The sequence below is a fragment of the Ictalurus punctatus genome, chromosome 13 (assembly GCF_001660625.3).
Source record: "Ictalurus punctatus breed USDA103 chromosome 13, Coco_2.0, whole genome shotgun sequence".
NCBI classification, from domain to species: Eukaryota; Metazoa; Chordata; class Actinopteri; order Siluriformes; family Ictaluridae; genus Ictalurus; species Ictalurus punctatus.
This window is the reverse complement of record NC_030428.2, coordinates 27,010,001-27,022,500: the sequence shown is the minus strand read 5'-3', so window position 1 is coordinate 27,022,500 and position 12,500 is coordinate 27,010,001. Positions and strand designations below refer to the sequence as shown.

The 12,500-nt window shown below is 42.5% G+C and overlaps 1 protein-coding gene across 2 annotated transcripts in view; it reads right to left on the bottom strand.

The window, feature by feature from the left end:
- mpp7a (MAGUK p55 scaffold protein 7a) overlaps nucleotides 1-12,500 on the bottom strand; it is a 128,393-nt gene that overhangs the window by 52,845 nt on the left and 63,048 nt on the right. For both annotated transcript variants that reach the window (XM_053684838.1, XM_053684839.1), the window contains one exon: nucleotides 9,755-9,886. In XM_053684838.1, coding sequence (XP_053540813.1) covers nucleotides 9,755-9,886 — 132 coding nt within the window. The remainder of the gene's footprint in view (nucleotides 1-9,754; nucleotides 9,887-12,500) is intronic.

The window sequence follows — 12,500 nt, the reverse complement described above, 5'->3', positions numbered from 1 at the left end:
AAAAAAAAAAAGTAAATCTATCTTTTGTTGTGTCCTTGGTTACGTCAGAGGAATCGGTGCTCATAATACCACCACACACACACACACACACACACTCACTTTTTCTCACCTTTAACCCTTTAGTCCGATGGCTTCATCATTAACAGACATTATGTTAAATAAAAGAAAACTGCTCGTCATGAGTGCTGAAACTGAGAATGAGCCCCAAGCGGAAGAGAATGAATAGGAACGAGAAGAAGACGGAAGCAGAGGTCTGGGATAAAACGCTCTATTTCATCTCTCGTGTCTCCTGTAATACGGCCTATAAGGCCAGACACCCTCATTATGTGCTCACTGTGAAAACATACTTAACAGTGTTTCCTCCGAGCCACAGACGGGTCTGCGAGTACGTCTGTCCGTGTGTCCTCTGAATGAACTGTAACATATGTTGTGGAACTGCACATGGTGCGAGTGCCTGTTGCTTTATACTGTCAGCATATACTGGATAGCGCGCGCGTGTGTGTGTGTGTGTGTGTGTATAAATAAATTATCAGCAGTTTCACCAAAAAGGCCCATCTGTCGTAGAGCAGCCTTTAAGTGTTTGTTAAGTCTGTTATCATTGCAATTACCTGACCAAGAAAACAGCACTTTCACATGTCAGCTCTTATTCCTGTAACGACAGCAGGGACCGGCTTCACAGGACAACCACACACTTCCCTACACAAAGAGCTCAGTGTATAGGTGTGAGTGTGTGTGTGTACTCTAGTACCACCTAAATTGCCTGTAACGTTATACGAGAGATCACGGAAATGGAGAGCTGGGAATTCCAGGTTGGGAGGAGGAAGGAAGGGATAATCGGGAAATGATGGCGAGATCTGAGCCTTTCATTCGAGTGATCAATGACATTTAAAAAGTCCAACCAAGCAGACCGCCGTAATGTTCATGCCATTCGACAAACTGCATAATAGACCAAGTCGTGAAAACTGTGGATTAGATTGGATTTAAGTCTATAACTTGAGCTTTTGAGGTGTATGAGACCTTACGGAGAACAATAAAGACTTGGCATATGCAGTTTTTTGTTTGGTTTTTTTTTAAATAATGGCAAAAAAAGCTTATGATTTGGTGTGCATGATTTCCTGTGCAAGGCGATTCGATGTGCAATAAAAAATGCGGCTCCTTTCACAGTAAAAAGGACAGTAATCACGAGTGGAGAGCGCGGAAAAACTGCAGTGGCTTTAATGCTAAAGGAAATGCAGCAGTCGAAGCACAAAAAGAAAAGGCAGTGAAGTCCATCTGCTCATTTTACAAGAGCAAAACTACTGATACTACTACTGGAAATGTTCATCAAAAAAATAAACAAAACAGGGAAACATTAAAACTCCATATTTAAATGTAAAGCAAGTGAATTTTTAATCCAAGAATAAACAGGAACAAGCATACTGAAACATGGTGCGAACATGGGGACTGAAACTAGGAGGTCACCCCCGAGTTCCAGTCACCATGTTTACACCATGTTTCAGTGTAAACATAAACTTAACGTGGACTGGAGAATAAGTGACTTAAGACTTGACTTGGAATCGAGTGTCTCAAGATGACTTGAACTTGAGGAATAATGACATAAGACTTGACTCGGACTTGAAAGTAAGTTACCAAGGATTCAACTTTGACTCGAGACTCAGACTTGAGAGCCGATTTGGACTGGAGCGAGGGTGTCTGGAGACGTCTTAGACTGGAGGGTATGTGATTTGAGACTCAACATGGCCTTGAAGGGGTACAAAAGTCTTGAGGCTCAACATGGCCTTGTAGAGGTAAAAAGACTTGAGACTCAGGGGGTAAAAAGACTTGAGGCTCAACATGTCCTTGTAGAGGTAAAAAAAACTTGAGGCTCAACATGGCCTTGAAGGGGTAAAAAGACTTGAGATTCAGGGGGTAAAAAGACTTGAGACTCAACATGGCCTTGAAGGGGTAAATGACTTGAGGCTCAACATGGCCTTGAAGGGGTAAAAAGACTTGAGATTCAGGGGGTAAAAAGACTTGAGGCTCAACATGGCCTTGAAGGGGTAAAAAGACTTGAGATTCAGGGGGTAAAAAGACTTGAGGCTCAACATGTCCTTGAAGGGGTACAAAAGTCTTGAGGCTCAGGGGGTAAAAAGACTTGAGGCTCAACATGTCCTTGTATAGGTAAAAAGACTTGAGGCTCAACATGGCCTTGAAGGGGTAAAAAGACTTGAGGCTCAGCATGGCCTTGGAAGCTGGTGACTTGACTGAAGGGCCAAAGCGGGGCCATACTCTTCCCTTACAGCAACAATATAATTCAGTGATGTAAAACAAACTCAGAACTAAAACTGGGATTTGTTTTGAAATAACCTGCATAGAAAGAAGTAAATCTGAACCAAGTTTTGTGTCGTAACCTTTCAGGTGTTTCTGGATTTAGGGGAAATTCACTCAAGCGTTCAGCGCAGGTTCTCTTTGTGTGCAAGACGGGGATCCAGACACCCGAGTCGAGCTGTCAGACTAATGATATATCAACATTCAGTGGACGGCTCTATCTTGGAAAAACACTAACACGTGTGCTCCTGTCTCTCGCTGTAATCTAATTTCTGCCTCCGTTCATCCATTTCAGAAGATGACGTGTGTTCAAAAACTTGCAGATTCCTTTGAAAAACATGGTATGGTAAAAAAAAAAAAAAAAACCCAAAATGCTCATTCAAATTCAATTCAAAAGACCTTGAGATTTACGCAGAACTGCTCCATTTCGAGATCTATAACCTGAAGGTAAGACCCGCTTTAACAGTGAGTTTTGATTTCACACTAATTTGAAACCCACATGACACACAACCCACGTACAACCACGACCTTTCATTTCCCATGTCAAACTATTACGGACCTATTACACGCCATTCGATCTATTAACCAACACGTCATGTATTAAAGTGTGGGGTTACACACGCAGTCTGTAGAAATAATCGCGAGCAGCCTTTAACAAAGCTTAGTGTCGTCAACAAATGGTCTCGAAGGGAAATTAGAACAAATGTGAAGCATTACGTTTCAGAACGTCTCGAGTCTACTCGCGGTTTCAGAATGACATTTTAGCTCAAAACCACTTCTTTTTTTTTTGTGCTGAAGTCATAATTCTTGTTCTGGCTGTCGTGTCTCCGTTGAAACGTGATCCGCTAACGCTGCGCGGATTTCACCTGAGCCGAAGGGATTCGATGCTCTGTGACGTTATACGTAATTGCTTGACGAGGATTTAGCGTACCGTTCTTGGCAACCTTATGAAGAGGTGACCTGAAGGCAAGGTTCGGTGCAGGATTCGACACCGGTACATCAAATTAAATTAGAATTAAGGAACCACATGGGTTCCTTTAACACAGCTTAACTTTAAAACGCAGATAATACGTGCGTTTAATAACGTGCCGCGATTATAGCAGGTCGACCTTTATCGTTTTCCTTACATCTACAATCGTCGGGGAAGTTTTGTGGTTTCTCAGTAACAAGTCCCTGTGTACGAGTCACTGTTACTACGGGAACGATAGCGTATTAGAACGAGCACATCAATATAAACCTGTGATTTGCAGCTGCACTACCGTCAGAGCTGCTGGTATAGAAAATTCATCAACACCTTCTGACCAATCACCATCCAGAATTGCTGGAATGCATTACTTAATACTGATATGGTTAATTAATTTTTAATTACTTCCTAAATGACGTATTAATTGGTTTAGGGGTTGTTAAAGGTACTTATTGCAGTAAGTAATGTTACATCATAATAATAATAATAATAATAATAATAATAATAAGTGATTTGAATGTAAGCAGGATTACTTTATATTTAATGTAATAACGTGAGCTGAGCGCTTGGTATGTATAAGAAGTCCAGCGGCAGAGTTTTGAATATATTAAAACCGAGCAGTGGAATTAGCGGATAAAGCAACGAGGAGAGCACGGCAATAGTCAAGACGTGCGGCTAGAAACGCACGAACCAGCGTTTCGGCGTCTTTGAAGCTAACGCAGGGACGGAGGCGAGCAATGCGACGAAGGTGAGAGAAACCTATTCTTAAGAAACGGAGTTTATATGAGCTTGAAAGGTGAGGGACGGATCAGAGATGATGCCTAAATTTTTTTTTTTTTTACAGTACTAGATGGGTTAATGAGTACCATCGATGTCACAAGCAAGGTCATAAAGGATATTTTTAGCAAGTGTTGGTGTTCCAATAAAAATGATCTCAGTTTTGAAAAGTTGGAGTTAAACCATCCTTTTATTTCGTTCACACACGCTGATAGCGGACCGGTCTGGAGAGCGGGAGCAGGTCTACAAGCTGGTGAACAGTGGTAACTGAAGCCATGTATAATGAATAGTAGAGGTCCAAGAACCGATCCCTGAGGGACACCTAATTTCAGAGATACGGTAAGCGACGGACAGTCCTGCATAGAAATGTAAAACCGTCTAGATAGAGAAATCAAGTAAGCCGCGAAAGAGCAGCACCCGTGACACCAACATCCGAGAGGCGGGAGAGAAGTCAGCCACGATAGACGGTAACAAAAGTGGAACCAAGTTCGAGTACGAGAAGAACAGAAAGAGAAGCGGAGTCACCGGAGAGTAACAGGTCACTGACGACCCTTACGAGGGCAGTTTCGGTACTACGGAGAAGAAGAAAGTCAGATTGAAAGGCGTCAGAGATTATTTTGAGCAAGGAAAGATCGAAGCCGGGAGCCGACAGTACTTCCGCGTATTTTGGAAATGTTGGAGAAAATGAGAACGAACAGGAGGGTCCAAGTTAGGGTTTTTAAGAACTGGACTCACTGCCACGGTTTTAAAAGTTTTACATAAGGAAACCTTAAAGCCCTACGCATTAAACTAGCTACTTATTCAGAGTTGATTCATTATTTAGTGATCTTTAAAAGTTTACTTTAAAATACCAAGGCCTTACATAGCAGAAACAAGAAAATATTTCCGCACCGACATTTACGGCAGACAACCGGAGAGCTCCTCGCAAATCTAAGCACGATGTCTAATCACTGCTCTTGCATACCTTTTCTCCTGGCAACCGGGCCGTGTTTTTAAAATGAAAACATGATTTCTGGAAGATGGAAGCTTCACTCACAACGCACACAACCCAAACTGCAAATCTCCCCATGTGGCATTGATCTCACAAATGGCTCGTTTATACAATCATTACACGGCAGGCTGGGCGAATGATGAGCGCTTGGAAAGAACTCTACGGAGATGAGATGGCGCACCGGCAGGATATTAATGATCACGGCTCGGTATTAGGGTCGAGGGTTATGATGATATGTAAGAGATTAAAACATGACAGGGCGAGCCATTCGAGCTAAATAATCAGTGAAGGATCTGAAGAAGGCAGACTTACTGCAACCGCTGCAAACGTCTTCGAACAGCAGCAAGCGTGTTTGTTTCTTTTACGCCACGGCAATTCGTCAACACCTGCGATTTTTCCATTTGCGAAGAAACGAGGTAGTCCCTGCTCTCACTCACGGTATAGCGGCTATAAACGGTCGCTCCATCACCAGCCCTCACGTTTCACTCTCGAGATTAATTTCATGAGACAAATGCTACCAAGAAACTCGTCTTGTCCTCCTCCAAGACATCGGAAACTACTGACGCTGGAGACTCCTTCCATAAACGTTGAATAACGTCTCCTCGCGGAAAACCTTCACCATATCGATGATTATGTAGGGTTTTTGGAAAAAAAAAATAAATCTGTTCACGTAGGGCGCCTGCCGTACAAGTCCCCGTGAACGAGCCGTTACTATGGAAACGACCATGACGGAATGAATACAAGCCTATCGCTTAAATTACAGCTAATTCAATTGCTTTCTGACCATTCAGATTCAAGAATTCAACAGTGCTGTAATCACATCTTTTAATATAAAAAAATTATTATTATTATTATTATTATTATTATTATTATTAGTATCCATTTTGTCACAACTGCCTCATTTTCTCTTCAATTCTTCGTCATATATATATATATATATATTTTATATACACACACAGACAGATAGACAGATGCTGGATCTTCTCCGAGTCTATCGTACCCTTTATACATTATGTTCTAATTACAGAGTGCGTGACGTGGATCGTGATGTTTACGATAGCGATAGACCACTCAAGGGTGCATCTAACGGAGATTTCATCAAGTGCAGGGCTGTTCGTATGCGCGACGTGAAGCGAAGTAAAACCCTCTTACCGGCGATAGGTTCCTAACGACGCAGGCCGCCGATTGGATGATTACTCTAGTATAAACCGCAACAATAATACTACGACAAAAATCCAGCATGCAGTAAACAATTCACAGTAAACAAATCTTAAGCCGTGCGAAATAGCCCATCGACAGTCAGCGTCGTTGGCTAAAGCAACCCGGCAGGTAACGAACAGGGTAGGCTATAGACCTAGAAAAACTACAGCTTTTTTTATCGTCTCAAAATCCGACACATTAGTACAACATGGCTCGACCAATCAGATTTTAGCAATGAAACCCTTAGGTTTAATAATGCTTTTTTTAAAATTATATATATATATATATATATATATATATATATATATATATATATATATATATATATATATATATATATATATATATATATATATATTTTTTTAAACCATTTTGTCTTTCAGATACTGCGGCACAGTGGGTGGTCAAGTGGTTCAGCCACATGCTGCATTACATCTACTGAACGCTTTCCCAAACCGGTTGCCAGACTGGTACAGCGACTAAACACCACTGACGGATTGGCGGTTCCAGGCATGGGGACGAACCAGCACTCAGTCTTGGCATAAATCATGATTGGAGAAACATACTGTGTATATACTTGTTTTTTAGATATTTAAAAAAAGAAAGAAAGGAAAAAAAAGAAAAAAAAATCACCAAGTCGGAGCCAGGCTTTATGAAAGCAGGTTGGATTTTGATTGTGAATTGGTTCAGACTGCGGAGAGATGAGTTACAGAACAAGGGTGGGAAGATGCAGCATTCTTTCTTTTCCTTCTTTTTCATCAGTGGCGCTGCATTTCTTTGAAAGCGGCAGCGGCTAAATTTGGATCCGACGACTACCGAGACAGTTATACGAGATTTAACATACGGGGATTTTTTTATTTTTTTAGGTCAAAATATCCTACATGTAGAAGCGTAGCGAAACTGGTGCGTCGTTCCCATTTACATATCACACAAAGAAAACAAACGTTCTCGGTTGTGTCTCTAACGCCAGGGACGTGCGAGATGAATTTCTCAACCGTCGGAGAACGCAGACGTGAGGACTTTTAACGTGACAATCCTCTGAACGCACACCGTGTTGCGGGACCACACTCCGCGATCGTGGCTGGGATGTTTCCGTTAGAAAAGCACGCAAAAACACCTGGTTGGTGACGCTCGCTCGCTCGCTCTCGTCGGCGATTGTGGGTATCCCGCCTCCGGCGACCCGGTCGAGAGACGGAACGATCAAACACGGGGCATCGGGGACGTTCCGATTCGATCCGGAGCGGTACACGAATCGTAAGAACGCCACACGGTTGAGGATTTTTGGGACAGAAAGTCTCGAATCGGATTTTTTTACCGGGGGGGGGGGGGGGGGGGGGGGGGGATTGTGAGGGAAGGACTGTTTAAAGCTGCTATAACAGAAGTCGTCAGAGCAGGAAATAGCTTGTTTTGTAACTGTAAGTGGACAGAAAGTACAACATACCTTCTTTAATTAAAAAAAATAAATAAAAAATTGCGAAAGTGCCGTGGTGACAGAGGAATAAAACACTTGGAGACACGCGTCACGGTAGTGCCGGTGACTCCGCTTCGTCGCACCGCCCCCGGAGATGATTAGTCTCCTGTAAAGGCACCGCGCCGAGCGTTTTGTTCGCTATCCTTTTCTTGGTCCGAGGCGTTTTCTCGTGCGTCTGTACACGTGCTTTATCGACAGACTTTTCAGTTCGCTTTCTTTCTGGACAGAATAAATGAGCTGGTAATTTGAAATCGGTGACACACGCTTACCCGGTTAATACCTACATTTAGAGGTCTGGAAATGAAAGGGTTTCCATAAAACACACACACACACACACACACACACACACTTTCACTCCCATCCAGATCCTCAGTAACTTTATCTACAGCAACACGTTCTTTCAATTAAAGGGTGTGTGTGTGTGCGCGTGTGTGTACTATACAAAAGCCAATTATTCTAGTCTTGTCATAATAGATCAGAGAGCTAATGTTACAGGGGAAAGTGTGTGTGTGTGTGTGTGTGTGTGTGTGTGTGTGTGTTTGGGTCAATCCCAAAAGTCCTGAGGCCTGAACCTGGTCGTCTTTTCTGCATTACGCTAAAATATGATGTCATGGTTTGAAAAATTATAGCAATTAATCAGCGCTACTGAATCTGATCCACTTGACTGGTCACAATCACACACACACACACACACACACACACTGAGCGAGCGAGCGAGTGAGAGAGAGAGAGAGAGAGAGAGAGAGTGAGCAACAGAAGGTAGAGAGACTGAAGGATAATTAGAGAGAGTTACACTGTACAGGTCTCGTGCTTTAATGGCCGTCTCCAGTCTGATTGTATGAAATTGTACGTTTAAGGTTCACGTCGTATTTCATTCGGATCGAAGCGCTGCCGAACTCGGAGCGGCCGTACGGATAGCGGATGGCGGTACGGGACGGCCGGCTGCGCTCGAGGACTGCGCTGTAAGAGCAGAAACACGGCAAAATATTGAAAAATACACGTAAAAAGGGTTCTGTAACGAGTCCGTGACCCTGTAGCCGAACTTTGAGCGTCGGACGTGGATTCCTTTCCGTCCTACAGGTCAAAAGTGGAGAAAAAGAAACACACACACCATGACAAACATCAAGACACTTCAAATATGGGGTGTAAAAAGGCGGTAATTACTTTTTCACTGTAATTCAAAAGTCGTTATGGTCAGTCCGAGCGTGAGGTAACATCGGCCGAGCGCTAAAACGGGAACGGGAAGAAGACATTCCGGAGACAAAACCGGCAAAAGTAGCCATTACAGTTAAATCCCACAAGGTGCGGTGCCCCCCCCCCCCCACCCTCCTCCTCCTCCTCCTCCTCCCCCTCCCCCTCCTCCTCCTCCCTCTGCTAGGCGTGTCCTCCGGCCTGGAGCCAGACGGAGGTCACGGCCGAAACCACAGCGCACCAAACAGAGACGGATCCAAAAAAGAAATCGGAGAGATGAAAAATAAGGGCGTGGCCTGTGAAGCCCGGAGAGGAAACGCCGGCCAGTAATCACACGGAGGAGCGAGTGACGGGCGTGAAAGCGAAGAGGAAAGAGAGTAAACACAGCAGTCCATGGGGAGGGAGCTGACCACATGTCTCACACACACACACACACACACACTTTATGTGGACAGGGCAGTGAGGGCAAGTACGTGTGTGAGTTTGTGAGAGTATGTGAATGTGTGTGTGTCGGAGCGTGCGAGTGTGTGTGAGTACATGAATGTGTCTGTGAGAGTATTAGGTATGATATGATATCATGCTATAAATATTTATAACTATTTATTTATTGATTTTTTTTTTTTTTTATTATTTACCAAAAAATGTTTACAAGGCATCATGGGAATCAGGAACGTCTTAAATACAACATCGACGACCGTGAATCATATTTAAGACTCATTTACACCATTTATGACTTTTTCCTAAATGAGGAGTGTGAACTAAACTGTGTGTGTGTGAGCTAAACTGTGTGTGTGTGTGTGTGTGTGTGTGTGTGTGTGTGTGTGTGTGTGTGTGTATAAAGAATAACACTCACTAGGGGTTCTTTATTCTTGACCAGTCGGATGATCTTGACTGAATCTTCATCATCGTCGATGTCGTCTGGAAGAGGAGGAAGCTCGGGATCATAACTCTTCTGAGCCACTGTGTCATGGACTGACAACAAACTCTGCAGAGAGAGAGAGAGAGAGAGAGAGAGAGAGAGAGAGAGAGAGAGAGAGAGAGAGAGAGAGAGAGAGGGAGAAAACACAGTCAGACACACACACACACACACACGCACAAGCGCCAAAAGAGTCATTTATCTGATTTGGTACATGTGAGTGTGTGTTGGCTAAACAGCTGTGCTTTGATGGTCCAAGTGTGTGTGTGTGTGTGTGTGTGTGTGTGTGAGAGAGAGAGCGAGAGAGATAAATCAGGGCCTCCCCCTGATAAATTAAGCTCTGTCTGAAAGGATTAGTCTCACTGTTTCATTACAGTCCTCTCTGCCAATCAGATACAATGCTATAATATTCCAGTAAATACAATTAAAAAAATCCGTCTCTATATAAATGAATTTAAATAAACAGAAATGTAATTATATGTAAAAGAAAAAAAAATATAAATAATAAAATAAATTATATATATATATATATATATATATATATATATATATATATATATATATATATAAAAATAAATGTTTATATTTCAGTAAAAAATTTTTTACATCTTTTTCAATACATTACAAATAAAAAATAAGGATGAGTTATTTTATATATATATATATATAAATACACACACACACACACACACACACACACACACATATATATATATATATATATATATATATATATAAATATATAAAAAATATATATATATATATATATATATATACACACACATATACATACACACATATATATATATATATATATATATATATATATATATATATATATATATATACATACACATACATATACATACATATATATATATATACACATATACATACATATATATATATATACACATATACATACATATATATATATATATATATATATATATATATATTAAAAAAAGAGTAACCGTTCCCCCCAACCGCCCCCCCCCCCCGCATTTTTTTGTTTTTTCCCTCCCAGACGATGGTGGCGACGGATCCGTCCGGACCCCCAGAGAGCGGCAGGAGATGATAAAGAAGTTCTCAGTCGTCTTCGATATTTCACGCGTGCCGGGCGGGCGAAACGGATGAGCGAAGAAAAAGAAAAATGAAGTAAAGGAAAGACGAAATTTCGAGGTTCATCATTCAGCCTCTTTAACGATGATGTGTGCGTGTCAGGTGCTGCTGGAAACCTCTCTTTTCCTCTCTCCTCCGCGGCGTTTCCTCTCGTTTCCACGATAAAAACGCATTCCGGCGACGTGCCATGGAGAACTTTTTTTTATTTTTTTAAATAAGGCTGGAGGAGAACTGTCTGTTTTATGACGCGGGATCGAGACGACAGAGAGGAAAGAAACGAGGAGAGGTGGTGTTAAGGTGGAAAGCAGATCCACAGTCAAAACAAACTCGCGCTTTGGATGGTTTAATAAACGCCGAATTGAACGGACTCGACTCGGAGTGTGTGGAATTTCATCTGTTCGATTAACGCTATTAACATTCCACCATCTTTTCATCCAACCACGAAGCCACTTTCCCACTTTCCACACTGAACAAGCGCACCTTTAATCAAGAAAAATAACCGCAAGCACGCGTCTGATCGTATATTATTCATCATTAAACCCCAGCCGTGCTGCGGAGTTCTGGATCCCGATTGGTCAGAAGCTTAAAAACGAGACGACACGTTTATATTAAAAGTCGCTCGTTCTAACGCGTCATCGTTTCTATAGTAACGGCTCGTTCGCGGAGGACGCTGCGATAAATAACACGGATTCAGAAACGCGTGTAATCGTCGCTATGGTGACGCCTTGTCATTTACGTGACACTTACGGTATGCAAGGAGTCTCCAGTGTCGGTGCTTTTTAACAGCTGTAACGGTTAAGTTTTGCAACACCTTCAGGACAGAGGATCTTCTGTGAAAGGCTTTTAAGGGTACGACTGTGATACGGCGCTGGAAAAACTACCTGCCAGAAAATTGAAAACTGTTTTCCAATCAGTTCCACTTTCAGCTCATCAGTCCACGGAACATTCTCCCGAAAGGTTTGAGGATCATCAAGGTGTGTCTTGGTGAAATTCAGACGAGTCTTAATGTTCTTCTGGGTCAGCAGTGGTTTTCTCCTCACCTCTCTTCCATGGAGGACATTTTCCCCCAGCGTCTTTCTGATAGTGGAGTCATGAACAGTGGCCTTTATTGATGCAGGAGAGGCCTGTACGTCCTTTGATGTTGTCCTTGGCTCTTTTGGGACTTCCTGGATGAGTCGTCGCTGTGCTCTTGGAGGAGTTTTGGAAGGTCGGACACTTCTGGGAAGGTTCACTACTGTGCCGAGTTTTTCCATTTGGAGATGACGTCTCTCGCTGTGCTTCTTTGGAGTCCCAGAGCCTCTGAAATATCTTTCTAACCCTTCCCAGACTGATGTCTTTCAATCACCTTCTTCCTCATCATTTCTGGAATTTCCTTCAACTTTAACGTAGTGTGTTACTCCGTAAGACCTTTTACCCAACTTCCTGCTGCTGAAAAAGTTCTATTTAAGTGTAGATGTGCTTGAACAGGGTTTGCAGTAATCAGGCCTGGTCGCGTCTAGTCCGGCTGAGTAATTACGGGGGCGAATACTTTTTCACACAGGCCCAGCTGGTATTGGATAAC